This window comes from Pleurodeles waltl, chromosome 8 (assembly GCF_031143425.1).
Source record: "Pleurodeles waltl isolate 20211129_DDA chromosome 8, aPleWal1.hap1.20221129, whole genome shotgun sequence".
Taxonomy (NCBI): domain Eukaryota; kingdom Metazoa; phylum Chordata; class Amphibia; order Caudata; family Salamandridae; genus Pleurodeles; species Pleurodeles waltl.
In genome coordinates this window covers 417153185-417172728 of record NC_090447.1, presented here as the reverse complement: position 1 = coordinate 417172728, position 19544 = coordinate 417153185, and the positions used below count along the sequence as shown (strand labels likewise).

The 19544-nt window shown below is 45.6% G+C and overlaps 1 protein-coding gene across 1 annotated transcript in view; it reads left to right on the top strand.

Annotated features, from left to right (window-relative positions):
* OCA2 (OCA2 melanosomal transmembrane protein) overlaps window positions 1-19544 on the top strand; it is an 866379-nt gene that overhangs the window by 560855 nt on the left and 285980 nt on the right. Inside the window, exon 15 of the mRNA XM_069204281.1 lies at window positions 9017-9164. Coding sequence (XP_069060382.1) covers window positions 9017-9164 — 148 coding nt within the window. The remainder of the gene's footprint in view (window positions 1-9016; window positions 9165-19544) is intronic.

Here is a 19544-nt window from a genome sequence, read left to right as displayed (position 1 = left end):
GGACTCAGCAATAGCTTGGTCCATGAAGCACCAATGTTTTTCAGTGTATGAAGGGCTCCATTTTATTGGTAAGTGTAATTGGGCTGCCTGGAAGTATCTCGTAAAGCATTAAAAAACTGCCAGTACCCCCTGTCTCTTAGAGAGAAAAGCAATCTGCCTTGATAAGCGCTGGGGCCTCCCGCTCCATATAAATTTGAGAATTGCAGTGTTTTTAGTGTCTTGGCTGGGGGGATAGGGGAATCGTTTGAAGTATATATAGAGCACCAGGTAGGATTTCAATTTAATCACTGCTACCTGGCCAAGCCAAGTTAACTTATATTTGCTCCAGGTCTGCCAGCACAAGCTTAGATAGGGCAGTGTAATGTCTGTGAACGGTTCGGAGGAGGCACTAGCAAGTTTGATGCCTAAATATGGGATGTGGGAGGAAGACCAAAGGAAGGGGAATCAGGAGCAGAGCTCTGAGTGAATATGCAAAAACCTCAAATTCTGAACCTCACAGTCCACCCGGCCCATGAAGCAAAGTCCTGAGATAGTCCCTAACTCCTGCAGGGATGTGGTTAGGCCTGGTAGTGAGACCAGCCGGTTGGGCAGGGCTAGTATCTCATCGTCCGCGTATAGGCTGAAACGATGGTCACTCCGGAAATTGATACCGGTTATGTTGGGATTCATATGTTTGTGTTGGGCAGGGGTTCCATATATAGGTCAAAAAGGAGTGTGTAGAGGGGGCATCCCTGCCTCGTGCCACGCCTAATCTGGAAAGGCGGAGAAGATATGCCGTTCACCCGGACAGAGGCCCTAGGCTCCCTATAGATGCATTTTATCCAACGCATTAGTCTAGGGCCGAAGCCGAAACCAGCCAAAACCTCAAAGGTATGACCAGTGGACCCTGTCAAACTCTTTCTCAGTGTCAATAGATAACAGCAATGCCTCCAGCTGCGATTTGTGTGTCTTATCTATAAGATGCAGGAGACGTTTCATAACGACTCCACATTGCCTATGTGGAATGAAACCTGCTTGTTATAGAAGGGTAAAGGTGGTATGCTAAAATGCTTGTAAACAGTTTGGTGTCTATATTAAGGAGCCAAATGGACTGATAGGTCCCACAGTCCTCTGGGTCTTTGCCCTGCTTCGGGATCACTGTTATGGTCATGCCAAGCATACTGTCAAGAATGGAGTTAGTCACAGCGAACAAGTTGAAGAGTCTTGGGAGTAACAGTGCTAACTCTAGGCGCAGGGCACAGTCGCGGCGAAGACACTGGGGGTCATTTTGACCCTGGCGGTACATGACCGCCAGGGCTAAAATGACGGAAGCACCACCAACAGGCTGGCGGTGCTTCCTGGGTCATTACGACCGCAGTGGAAGCGCCGCGGTCGCACTGCCGGGACCGGCGGTTTTCCGCCACAATGGACCCGGTGGTAGTAATCCGCCAGGGCAGCGCTGCTAGCAGCGCTGGCCAGGGGATTATGATTCCCCGACCGCCAACCTTTTCCTGGTGGTTTTAACCACCAGGAAAAGGCTGGCGGTACGGGGAGTTGCAGGGCCCCTGGGGGTCCCATGCGGCTTTTCACTGTCTGCTATGCAGACAGTGAAAAGCACGACGGGTGCAACTGCATCCGTCGCACGGCCGCAGCACCGCCGGCTCCCATGTTGTGGCCCACATCCCCGCTGGGCCGGCGAAATGGCCACTGCGGGAGTGCAGCCGCATTGGCGGCCGCACAGCGGTTACAACTTGGCGGGCGGCGCTTCCCTGAAGTAATGCTGTCCAGGACCACCTGTCATTCCTGTGCTCTCTACTGGGATGATGGTCTGTTGTGTTTTTACCGCTGAGCTGCTCGTTCTCATTGGGGCCACCTCCCCGGAGGCCCGGGCCTCAGCATTTGAATTTTCCTCTGCCATCTCCAAAACCTGTCAGGCTTCCTTGACTGTCTGAAGTTGGTGTAGCTGTCCCTCCCAGTGGAATATAAGTCCAAATGGATGTTCCCAGCCATACGAGACGTTGCATGATCAAAGGAGGTCCATAGTAGGTTTAAATTCCCTGCGCTGTTGCAGTGTAAGCAGGGATATGTCCTGGAATAGATACCACATGTGACCTCTGATTTGAAGATGCTGCTTGCTTCTTGATAGTCGGAAAATGTACTCTTTAATCAAGAAGTTGTGGACACACACCAGGATGCCTCGAGGTCACGAACCAGGTCCGCCCAGACGACCAGCTCTATGCACATGATCTAACAGCATCTCTTTGCTGTCCTTAGAGCCCAGGACTGAGTGGAACAGAGCCGCGATGTGTCCTCTACTTCGGCTCCAGTGGGATCACCTCTGACTCAGATGTTGTGGCGACAGGAGTGATTTTCGAGGTCCTCAGACAAAATCTGCAGATGGTCTTGCTGTTCCCATAGGTGAAAAATCTCTTGACGTAGTAGCTCCACATCCTAGGCTCTCACTATCTTGTTGACTTCCAGGCCCAAGATCTGTTTCCCAAGCGAGGTAAAATCCGAGCAAAGGTCGCGCTTTTCCTGGGACAGGTCTTTCTTACGGACTTGGAGATCTGTCCTTAGTGAGTCAAACAAGGAAGTGAGGAAGCCCTTCATGACCGGGGCAAACTCCTCGTCTGTTATATCCTCGCTGTTCACATGTAGCGAGAGTTGGGGGAGACTGTCTGTATTCTTCTGTTGCGCCGGTGTAGCTCTAGCCAGGATCTCTTGAACAAACTGCTCCTTTTTGTGTTTTGAGGTAGCCATGGTCCAAGGAGTGGCAGGTGTCCACCAGTGTTCACTTCAATTCGGAGCATGTCTTTCAGCTGCCTGCTCTGTAATGCCAGGAGGTTCATTAGATTGCCCTCTGTCGAGATCCAATGTGTTGTAGTAAAACTAAACGCCCGTGCAGTGGGGCTGCTGTATGGTCTTGTGGGTAGAGTAGTTCACCAAATCCCTGACTTCCTCCCTGCTCCCATTAGGCTCAGAGCGATGTGAGGAGATCCAGGAAGATTGTATATCTCGTCACCTGGGGTAAGCTTAGGTTACATTAGATTCACCTGCGTTCCTGTCTCAGTCAGGCTGATGTGTGGAAAAGCTGATGCCGTCCGGAGTGCCGTATTGCCCCCAACAGAGGTAGGGAAGGTTCCATTAGGGGCCTAGGTGTCCCCTGTGCAAAGCCAGGGAGGGCATCTCCGCCAATCACTTTCCCATGTGCTCCTTTCTTTGCTGGCCAACACAATACAGTGGGGGGTCCACCAGGAAGAAGACATCCTGGTGTTGTCCACTCCTGTCTCTTCTGCACCTCTTTCAGGGCCCCACTGACCCCCTCAGATCTGTCCGCCGCCCAGAGGTATTTACCTCTCTGGCCTGGGCTCAGGACCAGCCCCGATCCGCAGCCCTGTCAGGCCCAGCGTCACGTGCTGAACTTGGGGGCGGGTGAAGGGCTCCTCCTCGTCTGCTGTTCCAGTGTTGTCCCTGAAGTCCCCAGGGCTCACGTCGATGTCTCCCATGACGTCCGCAGCACTGGGGGGGTGGATCTGCTGTCCTGGCCCCCCCGAACCGGGCCCACATCAGCCTCCCTCCCCAGCCGGCCTCAGGGCACAACCACAAGGTGCGTCAGGCCCACACGGTCTCAGGGTGTTTCCTCTGTTCAGCATGGCCTCCAGGCCCCGACTAACAGACTGCCAGTTAGGCGCTCGCATAGAGGGTCACAGACATGCCTTGTTTCCTATGCCCATCAGCTCGGTAGGGGGCCCCACTGCAGCCATGCATTGCTGGAATCTCAGCAGGTTTCCTTCGGCCCTCCTCTGTCCCCAGGCAGCCGATCTCCTCCTCTTCGGCTCCGGAGCGGCACGTCTGCGTAAGCCTCATACCCCGCTGCAAGGTCTGCCTCTCCACCGGCCCCCGCAATCGCCAATGATCAAGTCATGGGGGGACTGGGCTGGAGGGCCCCCGGCATCGACAATCTCTGCAAATGTCGGCCCAGGTGGCGGAGAGCCTCAGCAGCACGTCTGCTCACGCTGCCATCTTGGCCACACCTCCCACCAATATACTTTTAATTGAATAAAGTGTCCTGACTTTTATTCTTTCTCCTTTATTTATTAATGCATATGATTTATTACAGTTTTGATTAACTCTGAATTATGTGATTTTTGTTGATCTTTCCACTCAAAACCTCTGTTTCCAGTGTGTTTGCAAGCCCCTGGTTCAAGTGGATTTTTGGCAACCACTGTTCCTAATATCTGTTGGTGGAGATCCAGACACTGAGATGCAGTGGATGATGACTGGTTTCCCTTTAGAAATGTAATGAAGTATTTTTTAGCAAGGAACCCCTGATTAGACTTCCTGTGCCACTGCCCTTTGCTGGATTTTAGGGATTAGAAGCCAGTAGTGGCTTGCGGGGCATGGAAGAGGCAGGGCGGCATGCAGAGGAGGGGATAAACATTAATTTAATTAAAAAAAAAAAAAAACACTTACCTTCACTCGCCGCCGCTCCACTCCTCTGTCGAAGGTTGCAGGAACAGGCTCCCAGCCTGCCCTGCGGCCAGTCGTGACGCTGCTCAGAGCTGCATCAGGATTGGCTGGGAGCGCCCAGGCAGCATGCCTCCAGGCAGACTGGGAGCCTGTGCAAGCTCTCTCCAGCCCAGCAAGTGTGTTGCTGGGCTGGAGAGAGCCTACTGCGCATGTGTGTTTGGACGACCTGAGACGGCCGGCCAAACACACATGTGCACTGCTGTGCACCCCCCCCCCCCCTCACTGCTCGTCACCTCCGTGGCCCTGCCCCTTTACAAGAAAACGATAATAAACTCAGTTTATTATTGTTTTCTCGTAAAGGTTTTTCGGCTGCTGCTGGTAGGGGGATGAGGGGGCTGGCGAAGATCCTCCGCCCTAATGGAAGAGCCACCCCTCTTTAGAAGTCAGAATGCAGATTCTGTTGTGCAAAGTGAAAGGGGCTCCTTAGGTTAGGTCAAGCCTTTTCGGTTCCCTGATCACACTTTCAGTTGGGATGATGCAGAAATAACACACCTCTTTCTGGCTCTGTTGGGAATGCCCCCTCCCTCCCTAAACCCCCCACAAACTAACCTGCTGTGAGGGGCCCATTACGCACAGACTGGATCTTGAGAGCAGTCTGGAAAGGTTATTTGAAAAGGATAAACAACCCAAAATGGTTGATGCATGAGATGGTGAGTGCACTTGTGATAATGTGACTTTTCTTGTAACTGTGAAAGCATTTGAGTTCGGCTGGTAAGTGGTAAACTATTAAGTGGAGGCAAACTTTGACTTTTTAAACTGGCTGTCAGGAGAATTATTTGTTAGTTTTTTTACTACAAATACGCAAAACGGACTTAGTTGAAGCGCCCTACTTCTAGTGTGCAGATTATATTTATTTTGCTTGAGTAGAAAACTCATTTGGAGGTTTAGTGGCGTTGCCTAGTCAAAAGGCAACGATAACATTCCAAAAACATCTTCATAAACATGGTATTACTTGATATGAAGGTATATTATATAGCGATGTACTTATGAAATCAACTTAAATGTCAAAGCATCCTAATTTCATGTCCTCTTGCAAATAAATGCGTTGTTGCTATGTTTTGCACATAGTTGGGCCTTGAAAACGTCTCAAGGACTGCGAACGACACATTTACGTCAGAACTGGACAGGGTCAAGCTCTGGGATGTACAGGGTGCCATTTCTAATTTAACACGTGGATAACCCGTGGTGCCGGTGGCCTAACCACTGAGTTTTGTTTAAAGCATTTGTCATCAAACTGGCCCCAGGACTTCTGACAGTGTACGAAGAGGTGCTTCAGAATAGTACCATGCCAACAAAACTAGGAAAGCTTTATTAAACCCTATAAAATCACCTGGGTTCACCTGACAGGATGGCATGTAAATCACTATGTCAATGTTTAATACTGATTATAAAATTCAGATCAATATTCTAGCCTCCTAGCTGCAGAAAGTACTCCCTGAACTGGTCCACCCAAACTAGAATAGGTTTGTATAAGGGCGTTCATAACACATCACCCACAATTAGACACCTCATGCAGGTCATGGATTGGACAAGTGAAAATGATTTGAGATCGGCGGAGATGATGCCAAATGAGTGATGAAACAGTAAGAAAGATGCATGAGAAAACTGCAAGATTTGTTTGTAGAACGACGACTACTCATATTTGAACAATTAAGTTAGAAGCGCCATTTACCATTAGGGCAATTCCCAAATTTTGGCAACTCGGTGTGGAAAATAAATAAAACATGGGAACATACTATCACAACAAAAATAACACTTGTAGCGCATACCTACAAACCCTTCAAAGGGATGTAAAGAGAGATCTGACTAACTTGAAAGCCAAATGAGACCTAGGCTGAGAGTGAGGCCTGACAGCAGATTGGGAGACAAGAGTAAATGACCCTTCCAAGAAGTCAAGTGCACTTTTTTTTTATTCCTCACATAGTTTAACACCAAGAAACTGACTTAGAATGTTGCCCTAAAGTGCAGGTTCTTGACCCAAGGCTGTTATCACTTAATGTGCCCCTGCCCCTCCAGTGTAGAATTTTGGACGCTAATTATAACTGTGCTGGAGCAAAAAAGCAAAGAGGGATTGTTAAAACACTAATATTTGTTAGGTTTGTACGACCAGAAAGTGGGAAACAGGTTCATGGATATGGCCCTCTTGCTAGCACAGGAATCAATGACTAGTGACAGTGAGTCAGAATGTAGCTTACTGGGCTGATTTGAGGGAGAAATGCTGTGGTTGGAGAACTGTAGAGGTAAAGGCACTACGGGAGTTAGGATATGGCCGGGGGGGGGGAGGGTGTTGCAATCCTTTAGAATTGTGGCTAACATTTAGGATTGACTGAGTGAAATAATGGAAATTGGTTTGAGAATATGGAACCTGAGACAAAAACATGGACTGCAAAAACTAAATTAGGACTTTCTCAGTTCGAAAGGAGGGTGGGTTTGAGCAAAGCTCCCTCTACCCACATAAGCAGCAAAACATATCTGTAGGATATTGCGCCTCCCATGAAGTCCCAGCAGCATGGCCCTATACAAATAATGCCAATTGCAGACCACCCAGAGAAGTTGGCATCTTTTGAGTTCTGAGTTTTAAAGAATACTTCAAAATTGATACCCCAGCTACTACCTAATGCAAAAAAAGGTGACAAGCATATTAGACACAACTATATGATCTAGTATGAAAACCACAAATAATTACGCAATATACAAGTATTCACTTTTCTTAAAGTACACGACCAAGTTTTTAATTAATAAACAGTCAAAATCTTTCTAAGCAAATTAATAACTTCAAAGTTTGCTGTGTGATGTCATACCTTTATGCCCTTTTTATGGAACTAGGGGTACCCTTAATGACATGTATCTGTGGTAAATAAATGAGCGCACGTCCTAGGACGCGTGAATGTAATGTTCTGTCTGGGGACTCCAGAGGTTTGTGATCATGGTCTTTGTAGCAGCGCTCTGAAGCTGCAGCCTGACTTGTGAGCGCTACACAAAATAACCAGTAAACTAGATATCATAGCTCACGAAACGTCAACGGCTATTTAAAAATAATTTGACCAACTGAAAATCTGCACCCATCTACTGTACATATTGAGTAGTAGTTGAGTGTATACATGTCTGTCAGTGGCACTTAAAACAAAGGGGAAGTAAGCCGGATCGTTTTCAATGCGTGAAACAGGTAATCAGTGTGTTTATTTAAATATTTAAAGTGATAGTTTTCGTGCTAGAGCTCTGAAAAAAGGGAGAAAGACTGACTGCTGCAACATTTATGTGCCTCCGCAGCAGCCTTTACTCATCCTTATCAACCTATTCAGTACTCGGAAGTGTTTTTCTTTTCAGATAGCAGTCAGTGCCTGGAAATGCATGAAGCTGGGAGATGAAAAGATTTGCTTGTGTTGCTGTAAGCTATCCTGCCCCTCTTGCGTTTTCTCAGTCTCACACAACTCTGGGGCTCCGCAGCTGCCTCCCTCGCCTCCGACAGACCAGCCAGCTCTACCAAGCCCCAAGCATGAATTATTTCTGAGACCAGGCCCCGTGGGCCGTCAGGACTCTACCGATCTCTGTTTAATTGTAGCGTTGTGTATAGAAACCAGGGCCCAAGGGTGTCAGGGTGGTTTAGATACATTTCTGCGAAAACAGATAGAAATACAAAAAAACAAGGCTAAAACAAAGAATGAATGTTAAAAATCGGAATGTCCACGTGGCGATGCATTGAGGGGGAAAAAAAAGAAATCCAATACAACTACAAGTGAAAAGGCGAAGGGAAAAAAAGTTTAAATTTAAAACATGCTGAAAATGGGGATAAGCTATATACAAGTGGGCTCAATGATCCTACAGATTACAAAGAGCCACGGGTGTGGTGTATCTGTTGGTGATGAGAAACAAGCACGTATGTTGGAGATCCATCCAGGAAATGGCCATCAGGCATACCTTTGAGGTATTGCTGCAACGCATGAGATTGGTGAGGGGTCTGAGGTGTGGGGAGAAAGTGGAGTGCGAGGAAAACGGACGTAGTAGACGTTTCTTGAATACGGCAATTTTCAGAACAGCCGTTTCTTTGAATGATAGTGGTGTAGACTTTTGTACCAAGCATGTTTTGTGTAGTCATTTAAAAAAAAAAAAAAAAAAAAAAATGGTCTTTGAATTTCTTCTTTCACCGGTCAATTGACAAATGCCCTTTTCCATGAATCCAGGATTGCTGTTTTTTTTCTGTGCTAGTTAATAGATTTATTGTATTGCATTTCTTTAGCTCGTCCTATACACGTTTATTGCCACTGGTAAATGAGTACAGCTTTAAATGTTAGAGAAAAACTGTAATGTTTTACTCATCAAAGCTGGAATAATTTATTTGAACCCTATTTATAAGTATTACATCTACTTCTCTATCAGTTACTTTGTCTCTTATCTTGGCATTTATTGTTAGTCTATTGGAACAACAAACATTTCTCACTTTTTTTAATCAACATGTTCATTTGCAATGCAAACCATGGGTTTAACTTTTTCTTCTTTTCTTGGATAGAATTGAAGCATGAGATCCACGTATGGAAGTTGACGGCGCAGCACATCAACCCCGCCAGCAGGGAGGAGACTGCAGTGAAATGTCTTTTGATGCATAAAGTGTTGGCTCTTGAGAGCTTACTCAGAACAAACCTCCGAACCTTCCACAGGTGCAAGGAATTTACTGTTATTGGGAGTTAGGCCAGGACGAGTGACTCAGGAACAGGCTCAAGGGGGGATATTTGTATTGAGTGCAAGCTTCAACTGCATAGCCAATAGCCTATAGTGCACCTGTTGTGGAATTGTACACATCTTTTCCAAAAATTACATTTGTTTTCGGAAGAAATGGTTGTAGCCTTCCTGTTTTGGGTGAGGAATGACTTGGTATCTTTAAAAAAATGCCAGTTCATTTATTGACCTAGAAAAAGAGTAAACCGTTATATCTCCAATCCATGAGGATTATCCAAAGGCCAATTAAAGTGTTGTGCATATGCATATTGAACTAGCTTAGCTAGGATGCAACTGGGTGCTGCATATAGTACTATGCAGGGATTGATTCAGTGTGGTGTTCAGAAGCTTTAGATGTAATGTCTCACATCTTGGAGGTGTTGGTGGGAACGTGAATGTGGCACTCCTTCAAGAGATGTGAGAAGAGCCTTTTGGGCAGTGTAGGATTGAAGAAACAAGCCTGGTAAATGTGGTATTGGTGGTCCCGATTATGTGGCTTAAAGAGATTTGTAATTTGGTCTGTTCCTGCTTGCTCGTTTTCACTTGGAATCTGGCAATGCCATGACTTCTTCTGTTGGTTAGACCTTCTTAGATGTTGACCTTCTCTGGTAGGTAAGGTTTCTTTGTAGATGACGGAACAGGTTTTGAATATTATGTAGTTCAGAATGATTCAGTGAAGGTCCTATGGGGTGGATGTGATGATGCCATGCATTTTAGTCATTTTACTAGTGCCAATGTAAGTTTTTAGTTTAGTAGACTAAAAATAGTGTATGGAGTGTTGACCGCCTACTTCAGATGGATAGAAATACTTAAATCAGTCTGAACCTCTGGTAAGAGCTCTCTGTGGAATTCCAGGTATATTTTGGTCTTGAGGTTTCTAAACATTGAGTTGCAGATTGAGTTCCTGTCCCCAGAAATCTCAGCATCCTGTTTGGGCATACCAAAGCTATTTATTGACAATCACTTAATACCAAGTGATGGGTGCAAATGCTTTAATCTAAACCACACAGGTGTGCTCCTTTCCGACTTTATGTATTCTTTATGTATTCTTTATGTATTCTTGGTTTTTCGAAATACATGCGAGCATACATGAGCTAAAACAATGGAATGTGCCTAGAGTAATCCCTCCAGGTTGAGACCAGCTAAAGCCTTTCTGCCTATCACTTTTACGGAACTGCTTAATGAAGCCAAATATATATTTCGAATAATTCAGTTTTTTTAGTCACTCTATGTATTACACAAATATGGATTGCGCCTATCAACATTACAACACATGTAGAGTATCCACAAAAACACAGATGAGAAAATAATTTAGCTAGAACGTTTACCATGTTGTTAAAGGAGAACGGTTTCTGATGTTTTCTGTGCACCTCGCTGATTTTAATAAAGGGTTTAATGTGGCATTTGTGCTATGAATAATGGGAGATTTGAGGTGCAGAAAGGGACACCTAGTTTTATCATGACAGGAAAATGGAGGGCAATGGTTGAACAAGTGAAAGTTGAAAAACAAACATTAATGATGGTTTCTTCATTATTTGTTAATGTGAGCGAGTTTCATTTGTTCATGACAGCGTCCTGCTGGCCCTAGTCACTATTGGTAGACATTAAATAGCTACAGGTTTCCAATCTCAGTGATTTGTCGTGATTGGATTGCTGTAATGAAAGGGGCGCAGCCGCAGGCTCGGACACTTGATTGCGTGTCAACGGTTCAAAACTCATCTGTGCACGCAGATGGCACTAGTTCAAAACCCACAGGAGCATGCAGACAGCATGACCTAGGGGGCCCCATTGTTCGGCCGAGATATTTTGTTGGGGGGGGGGGGGGGGGGGTGGCAAAAACATGTTCTAAGAGGTTGTTTTTTAGGAAAACGTGCTTTCCATTCTTTGCGGAGAGTTTTTTGAACACGCCTTGAGAAAACCTCTGTCACCAAGCATTTTTATGGTTTGGCTTGACAGTGTTGCTGTCTCCAAGCAATTATGTGATAATTACTAGATAGGGACTTTGGCTTCGCCCCCAGATGTTGAGAGCCAGGAGTACATATTTTGATTGGGCTGAAGTTGTGTGCTTCCACAACATACTACTCTCTTACCTGCAGCAGGGATCATTTTGTGTATTTATCCAGTTGCTTGAGCTTGACCTTCCAGAGGGACACAAATGTCATTGTAATGTGATTAAAGCGTCTTTGCTAGATAGTTTGTTTTTTCTGGCAGCAGCACAGATGAGCGGAGGGCAGTCATTAACCTATATGAATATTTTGGTCTGGCTTGACCTTTAAACCTACACTAATATTATACATTTCTTTGGTTCTGCATAAATACCTTTTCATTCCCATGTTATGTATTTGTGTTGTTTCAAATTACCATTCAAAATGCTTTTAAAGTCAAACCTATTGGCATTGCCAATGCTTGTTAGTTTTAGTTAGTAATTTCCCCTCATCATTCAGATGGTATTTCCATAGGAATTCACCCGAGTTACTCACTGTAAGGAACTGGCTTATTAGTTGGGAGCGGTGGAAGCCCGACTCTGATGATTATGATGATAAACACAATAAACCACAAAAGTCACTAAATAAACCTATGTGTAACCCCCTGATAGCTTGGTACAAAAGCAGACAGGCTTAACTCTGAGGCAATATATAAAGTGGTTATACAGCACTCAAACAGTAATAAAGTTGAAACACAAAACAAGAAAAAACCCAAATCACTTTAGAAAGGTATAATATATTTTACTGAATAAAATAGCACCAAAACAAAAACTCCAATCAGTACAATCAGAGCAATGATTTTTTTTTTTTTTAGGTGGAAATAGCACCTAAAAGCAGAAAGGGCCACTCAAGGTTTCTTGGTTGCATTAGAATGGGGTAAAGTCATAAGTTGAGGCTGACTGTTATGGAGTGCAGGTTGGATATAAGGACCAGATTCGTCATACTGAAGAGTTACTGTATCGAGTCCATATGTGGAGCTGTCATTTGCGGCGGCTGCAGGAAGGTGGTTCATGCAAGGAGCTGGTCGGGTATTGTGGAAGGTTGCTGCTTCGGCTTAAAGGGATGGTCATTGCTGGAGCTTCATATTCGCAGTTGTTACAAGCTGTTGCTGTCTGTACGCAGTGCCAGTGTTGCTAGAACCCCACATTGGTGGTCTCCGGTAGTAGCAGTCATCGTAAAGCGCAGGTTTTGTTGGAACTCTGAGTTGGTGGACATCACAGAGGTTATTGTTCAGCACTCACGTCATGTTCGCAAGGAGCCGGGATGTGCACTGGCCACTGACAATGATGACTGCCTGAGATTGAGCTTGTTGCGCTGGGAGGCCCTGGTGAGAAAAACACAGCTAGCTGTCTTTCTTTGGTTACCACAATTGTTGGGTGCACATTTGCCCCTGCAGGGAATAAGCAGGGCTGCCCAGAAATATTTAACGCGCTCAGCTGAGTCTTCCAGCCTTATCGCAGAGGACTGACTTATGCCCTTGGGTAACAGACATTAACTGTCAGACCACACAGAGCAGGTGCATCGGCAGCCCGGTCTCAGCCTTTGCAATCTCATCAGGCCAGCCGGAAGGGCTGAGGGAGCCTGACAATTATAGTGATGGAAATGATGCTGCCTCCTTCACGAGCCAGGCCTTTTGACAGTTAATTTTGAGGAGCAGCATTGTTTGTTAGGCCTCGAGGAGCGTTTCAGCACCTTGGACAGCTGTGTTAATATTTCAGTTAACCACTAGCTGGAGCCAAAAGGTAAACTGTTTCTTCTTAATTAAGAAACTCCAACTGGATAACAGTGGTGGCAAAAACCTCTGCATATTTATTGACTCGTATGGTTGGTTATTTTTTTCTGATGCTTGATGCTTCTGCACTTGAAAGGCATTAGTGTGCTTAACATAGAACAGTTGTGTTAGAAATGGGGGTTCTGATTGGCTAGGGTAGGGAACCCAGCCAGGCAGAACCCACCACTCTAATCAGGCAAGTAAGTTACACACCAAAGATAACCCGTGCTCACCCCCTGCTATCTTGGCACAGAGCAGTCAGGCTTATCCCGAGGCAATGTGTAAAGTGTTTACGCAATACATTCACTCTAGTGACACAATAAATGCACCACAAAAGAGACCCCACCCAGGATGTATAACCACATATGATGTATTATACATAACACATAGACCAAAGACGACAGGAATCGTTAAATGCTTTGCAACTTATGCAATTATCACAGAATACAGTGGATGATCAAAGTGCATTACTCACAGTAGGCCAAATCAACATAAAAATCATGTGTATACTTTTTCTTTCTGTAAACCTTTCAAGAAGGCAGATTAGAAATGCATTCTGAAAATATGCTGGTATTTTTTTCAATTTCTGAAACACATAAATATTGCTAAATGTAGTCAGTTTTCCCAAATGTAACCTTAGAGGCATCAAGTAAATCTTGGTAACATAGGTACCTGTGCCTGTATTAGGGTTTTTACAGTACCTTTGACTAGGAAACCCCCACCACACCTGCCTGAATGCGGCAAGGATTGTGAAGTTGATCCGGACCTCTGTCAAGGTTTCTCCCAGTCACCTAAAGGAGAGGGATGCCCCCCACCAAAAAGGTATGCCAACACAAGGGGGCAGGGGGCTGGCATGCACATGGGGAAAGTAAAGGAAGCAGGAAAATCCTCTTCGGCCCTGCCCATGAAGGAGAGCGGGACAGACTCATGGCTTCAGGTGGGTGGGTAACAAACCCAGTGCATGGTGGTCCCAGCTACAGGATGGGACAAGGCACTTCCAGGGCACGGCCTGCCTATGTTGCAAAAGTACCTTCAGGAGCCAGGTGCCCGCCACAGTCCCAGACTAAGGTACATGGGGACAGGCTCCGGATGCATCCACAGAAGTTAGGCTGACTAGCCCACGTTCTCCTTCGGTGGGGGAGACCTCGGTGCTGGTGGTCATGTTTCCTTGTGGAGAGGACCTCCACAATCCTGGTACACACACTGCTCCTGGTGTCTGATACCATGATCCACACTTGCCAGCAAAAGCCCCTGTACCTGCTGATAACTTTGGGTCAGAGTCAGGTGCTGTGGAAAGATAAAGGCTCCAGCACATGCTCACTTCAGAGGAGTGTACAGTGCTCATCACGAGCTGAGGAGTAATAACATGCTCCCCATGCATACTAAGAAATTCAGGAGGCCAAATAACACCCATGAGGAATCATTAAAGGCCCTGGGATTCCTACAAACCAGGGGTGAGAGTACCTGGGACATAAACAGAGTGGGAAACAGGTCAGCACATCAGATAACTTGCGGAGTAGGAGTCCCTCCAGCAGTCCAGTAGGCCGCAGGCCAGCACAGCAAAGCAGGTAGTCCAAATGGTGATCCCTCCTGGCACTACCACTGTGCCTTGGCAGAACAGATCCAGGGAGCAGCTGACTGGGCAACAAGCAGAAAAGCAATCCAGTGAGTCCTTTATGCCACCCAACAAGTAGTAGATAGCAAGGCAACAAAAGAAAAGCATTCCAGATTATTCTTTTGTGTAGCACAGCAGTCCTTCCGACAGAGGTTCAGTTAGTAGGTGATAAATCAGCCCATTGTCTGAGGCAGGGGCACAGCCTATACAAATGTAAGTGTGCCCTGCCTCCCTCTTTCCCAGCCCAGGAAGACTATCACTTTGCAGATGGGTGCAGATGCCTCTCTTATAACACCGAGCCTCTCCTGTGTTGTGGCTATCTGAAAAGTATGCACAAACTGTAGTGTCCCTCTGCCCTAGACATGGATTGGAGTCAGGCTGCAAAATGCGTAGTTACAAGCACAGAGAAATGCCCACTTTATAAACGTGGCATTTCTAAAATAGTAATGTAAAATCCAACTACACCAGTAAGCAAGATTTCTCACTACCATTCCAAACATCAAACATGCCCATGATACTACTCTCAGATCATAAATTATGACTTAAAAGGATATAAGGGAATCCCCAGTGCTAACCTATGATTTGAGCAGCCCTCACAGTAGTGGAAAATGAAATGGGCTGTTTGTCACTACCAGGGCATGCAAAACATAAGAGTACATTTCCTACCTTTTACATACACAGCACCGTGTCGATAGAGCTACCTAGGGCTTGCCTTAGGGGTGACTTAGGTGTAACAAAAGGGGAGTTTACACCTTGACAAGTAGTTTGAAAGGCCAAGTCAAGGTGGCAGTAAACTGTGCATGCAGTGGCAGGCCTGAGACAGGCTTGAAAGGCTACTTCTGTGGGTGGCACAATCTGCACTGCAGGCCCACTAGTAGCATTTAATTTACAGGTCCTGGATATATGGTATACGACTTACAGGGAAATTAAATATGCCAAACAGGTGTAAGCCAGTCATACCAAGTTTTAGGGGAGCAAGCACATTTACGTTAGCACTGATTAGCAGTGGTAAAGTGCCCAGAGTCCTAAAGTCAACAAAAAGGGGGTCAGAAAAATAGTAAGAAAAAAGCAAAACGTTTGGGAATTATCCTGCAGAAAGGGAAATTTCCAACAAGCTGTTTTCATCCCCAGCAGTCCTTTCACCTCTGCAGGCAATCCTGAAGGGTTATCAAATGGCCCAAGAGTGGTGCAGTGCAATTTCTACAGATGGCCCTGAAATTGGTGGAACTATTGCATCCCAATATTCATGGCCCAGAGTTTGGAGAGGAAGCATACAGCAAACTCTGTTTCTTCATCCTGCAGTTGCTAGTACATAAACCAGTAGTAGCAGCAAATTGCCTACCTCAAGGGCTAGAAAGAGAGCTTCCATACTATTTAACCACCATATGCACCACAGCCTCGCCTCAGTGGCCAAGAATCACCAACAGCTGAGTACAAAAAAGGAATCATTTGCGCCACACGGATCACCATCATGGTGTATAACTGACCGCCCGAAGGAATGAGTGCTCAAGACCGTAGGACAACCTGCCTCTTTCAGCACACCAGAGTCCGAACAAGACCATTTTTTAAATTCTCCTTACAGGACATAGATTACTTGGGCTCCCTGGTGCAACTAGTTGACCACTGTAACAGAACTCTGGAAGCCCTAATAGTATCAACGGCAATTGATATTTGAAGGGATATTTTGGAATTGAGTGCTAACAGTTGGATGCATTCTTCCTGTCACCCACATTGCTGCATATCTCCCCAGAGGAGGACACAGATTCATTGTGCCTAGGCAATTGCTGGCTTGTAGTATTCATCAGCAGATGAGCCGCTCCTTTCCAGAGGGCCCAAGGTATTGCTGATATGACCTCGTTCATCACTAGTCTGTGCCCTTTCAGCCACGGGTGGGCTTTGCAAAAGAGACCTGTGCTTAATTGACATCCCTGATGTTCCCCTATGAGGAGAGGAGATACAGACATCCACATTATACGTTGCCAAAGATCAACTGCATGCCGGCCCAAGATGGCATCCAGGAAATCAACAACGCATCTGCTTATCATATAGGTAGCCTCCCAAACTAAACGTTAGTCACCTCCGCAAGGACTTTAGGAGACCACAATGGACCTGACCCTCAAGGAGATAACTTCAATGGGTCATAGACTGGAGAAGAGGAATGTGAAAATTACTGACCTCACCACTGACAGTCGATTCCTGCTGAGATCCCTGGTTTCCATGACAAGTTGAGAAGTTGGATTACCACTTGCCCTCTCTTGAATCCAGGTTCGAGCTCCTGCCAGGTAAAGACCTGGAAATTTGCACTTTGCGCAACAAAGTAGTGGACCTTGAAGACCAAAGCCATAGGGATAATGTACACTTCTTTGGGATCCCTGAAAAAAACAGAAGGCTCAGATGTTAGAGGCTTTCTTTGTGACTTTTTGCCAATCCTTTTAAGGATTGACTTTTCACCACCACTTCAGATGTAAAGAGGGCATAGAATAAGACCACGGCGAGCCTTGGCCTCATCTGGACCAAGACCTATTATTGCCTGCATCCTCTCGCACAAGCAGAATGCCAGATCCTGATGGCAGCAAGAGCTCATTGACCCTATGATTTTATTAGCCACCAGATACAAGTATAGCAGACTTTTCAAAGGAAATGACTTATTGCAACCAGTTCTTCGCAAATGGACAGGGGTGACTCATCCGTTAGAACGGAGGAGCGTCGCCCCACCGAAATGCCCCCAGAGACGAAAAATAAAATGGTACTGAAGTTAATTAATTACCATTTTATTTTTCCTCAACATGTACCAAACCAAGTGTCAGGACGGGGTGGGGCCTGCTGAGTGCTAGCAATGAGGAGTGTGGGCTGCCTGTGGACTCGTTTAAAGTGCACATGCCTCTTTGGCTGGCCGTCTTGCAACGGTTAGTCAGACTTGAGCATTTTAAACTTCTCTAACCTTGCTGTCTTAACCAGAGCACTGGAGGCCTGTGCTTTGTCTTACCAACATGAAAGCGGCAGCAGGATTGGTTAGGGGTATTTGCTGGAGCCTGGAGGAGATAGAGCAGAACACGGACTGGAGCAAGGATGTCGTGAAGCAAGCAAGGTAAGAGGCATTTTTTTTTTTTAATGTGCTGTCACCACTCGCCTTGCATGCATGCACCCACTCACCACCCATTTTCTCTCTTCCCCCCCACCCCCCCCACACACACACTCTAATTACTTGCCATTCACCGCTACAGATGGGACATCCATTTTGGCCTCTTCAAAATGGCATGCATTCGGATAATAATGGACGGAAAATTGAGGAACTTCTTTGATCCAGGAGACTTGCAGGCCTTTTTGGATGGACTACATGCTGATCTCCATGCCGCAGAGGGGGACTATTTTGCCCAGAGGAACTCTGAAAGACCTGCGAAGGGGCCCAACATAAAGACAAAAATAATAAAATATGGCTTAAGGTGAAGATACTAAAGGCACAGGACAGAGGGTGAGACAAGGGTGAGACAAGTCCTGATCACCACGTTAGACAAATCTGTTTGATGACTGATGTACTGGACGTAATACAGGTACCGCAGAACTTCCCCAACCTGCAGACTGAGTAAAGTAGACTGCACGTGTCACTGGTGGAATCACCTCTCTCCTTGTTTGTCTTTGACACATTATGTATTGTAGTTCATTATTAAATGTTTGATATCGGGGTTTACCCGTTGGTGGTCTGGCAACAATAAACATTGATTTCCTTTTTACCTCTCCTCCCATAGGATAACATGCAAAGTCATCCTCCACTTGGTTGCACTTTACATGGATTAGAATACGAAAAAACATCGCACAAGTCTCCTTCACCTTTTACCTCTTTTGCCCCTCAAAGGAGTAATATCTCACATGAAGCATTATTTTGCCTAATGCTGAGACGCAGTGTCATATTTCCTATCAGTTGCTCATCCACTCAGGTTGTAGACATAAGAACACATTTTGCATCCATTCTCCTTCATGTAATTACTCATCTTCTGATTTTTGTTATTACCAACATACTGAACACTTTGTAGGGTCTATCCTCCCAGCACCCCATTATTTTCTTCTAGATCACTGAATTCCGGGGCCTTCCAGATGCGACAAACGTTCAGGTGTAGACCTGCCAACTACAGTTAATCGAATGCAGAAATTATATTGATTATATAATTGACTTCTGCCTCACAAAGTATTGTGTTCATTTGTGCATTGTTTTTACTTTTCTTTCACCATCCTAATTCTTCCTTCCATCCTTCTCCTCCATCTTCTGTATTCGGTTAAACCACTTTTTCCCATCCTTTCTTTTGCACATTTTCTTTATTGCTCATCCATCCTTGTTCCCCTTGTCTCCTGTGGTCTACACTTTCAACAACAACCCATAGACTGCCAACAGGATCTGACTAACATTCCCGCACACTTAATGACCCTCTGACTCTCCCTTTGAATTTTGTCATCTTCCTAACCGTGAACACATCCTTGCCCATTCTTTCCTGGAATGTCAATAGTATTACACATTACATCAAGTGTATAAAAAAAAAAAAGTGCTCTCCTACCTCAACTCCAAAAATGTTGAGACAGGTCTTATCCAGGAGATGCACCTTACCAAGAAAGGAGCTTAGAAGCTTCAGCAGGATTGAGTGAGCAAAGAGCTACACATTTGTTGTCCTCAGAGAGCAGCAGATGACTTACCAATCCCACAGAAATATGGTGTATCCATCCTGATTCATAAAACATTATCCCATGTAGTGCTTAAGACTTGAGTCAATCCGGTGGGGTTGGTATGTGTTCACCAAATTAAGGATTAAAATGTTATGCACAGGTTCAGTGTATGCGTCCACTGGTATTAATGGTGATAGATACTGTTAACATTCTGATAGGTGGATATTGGAAATTGGCCCAGGATGATGTCTTAGACCGCACCAAACTAATTGATGTATCTAATAATGCGGACAGCGCA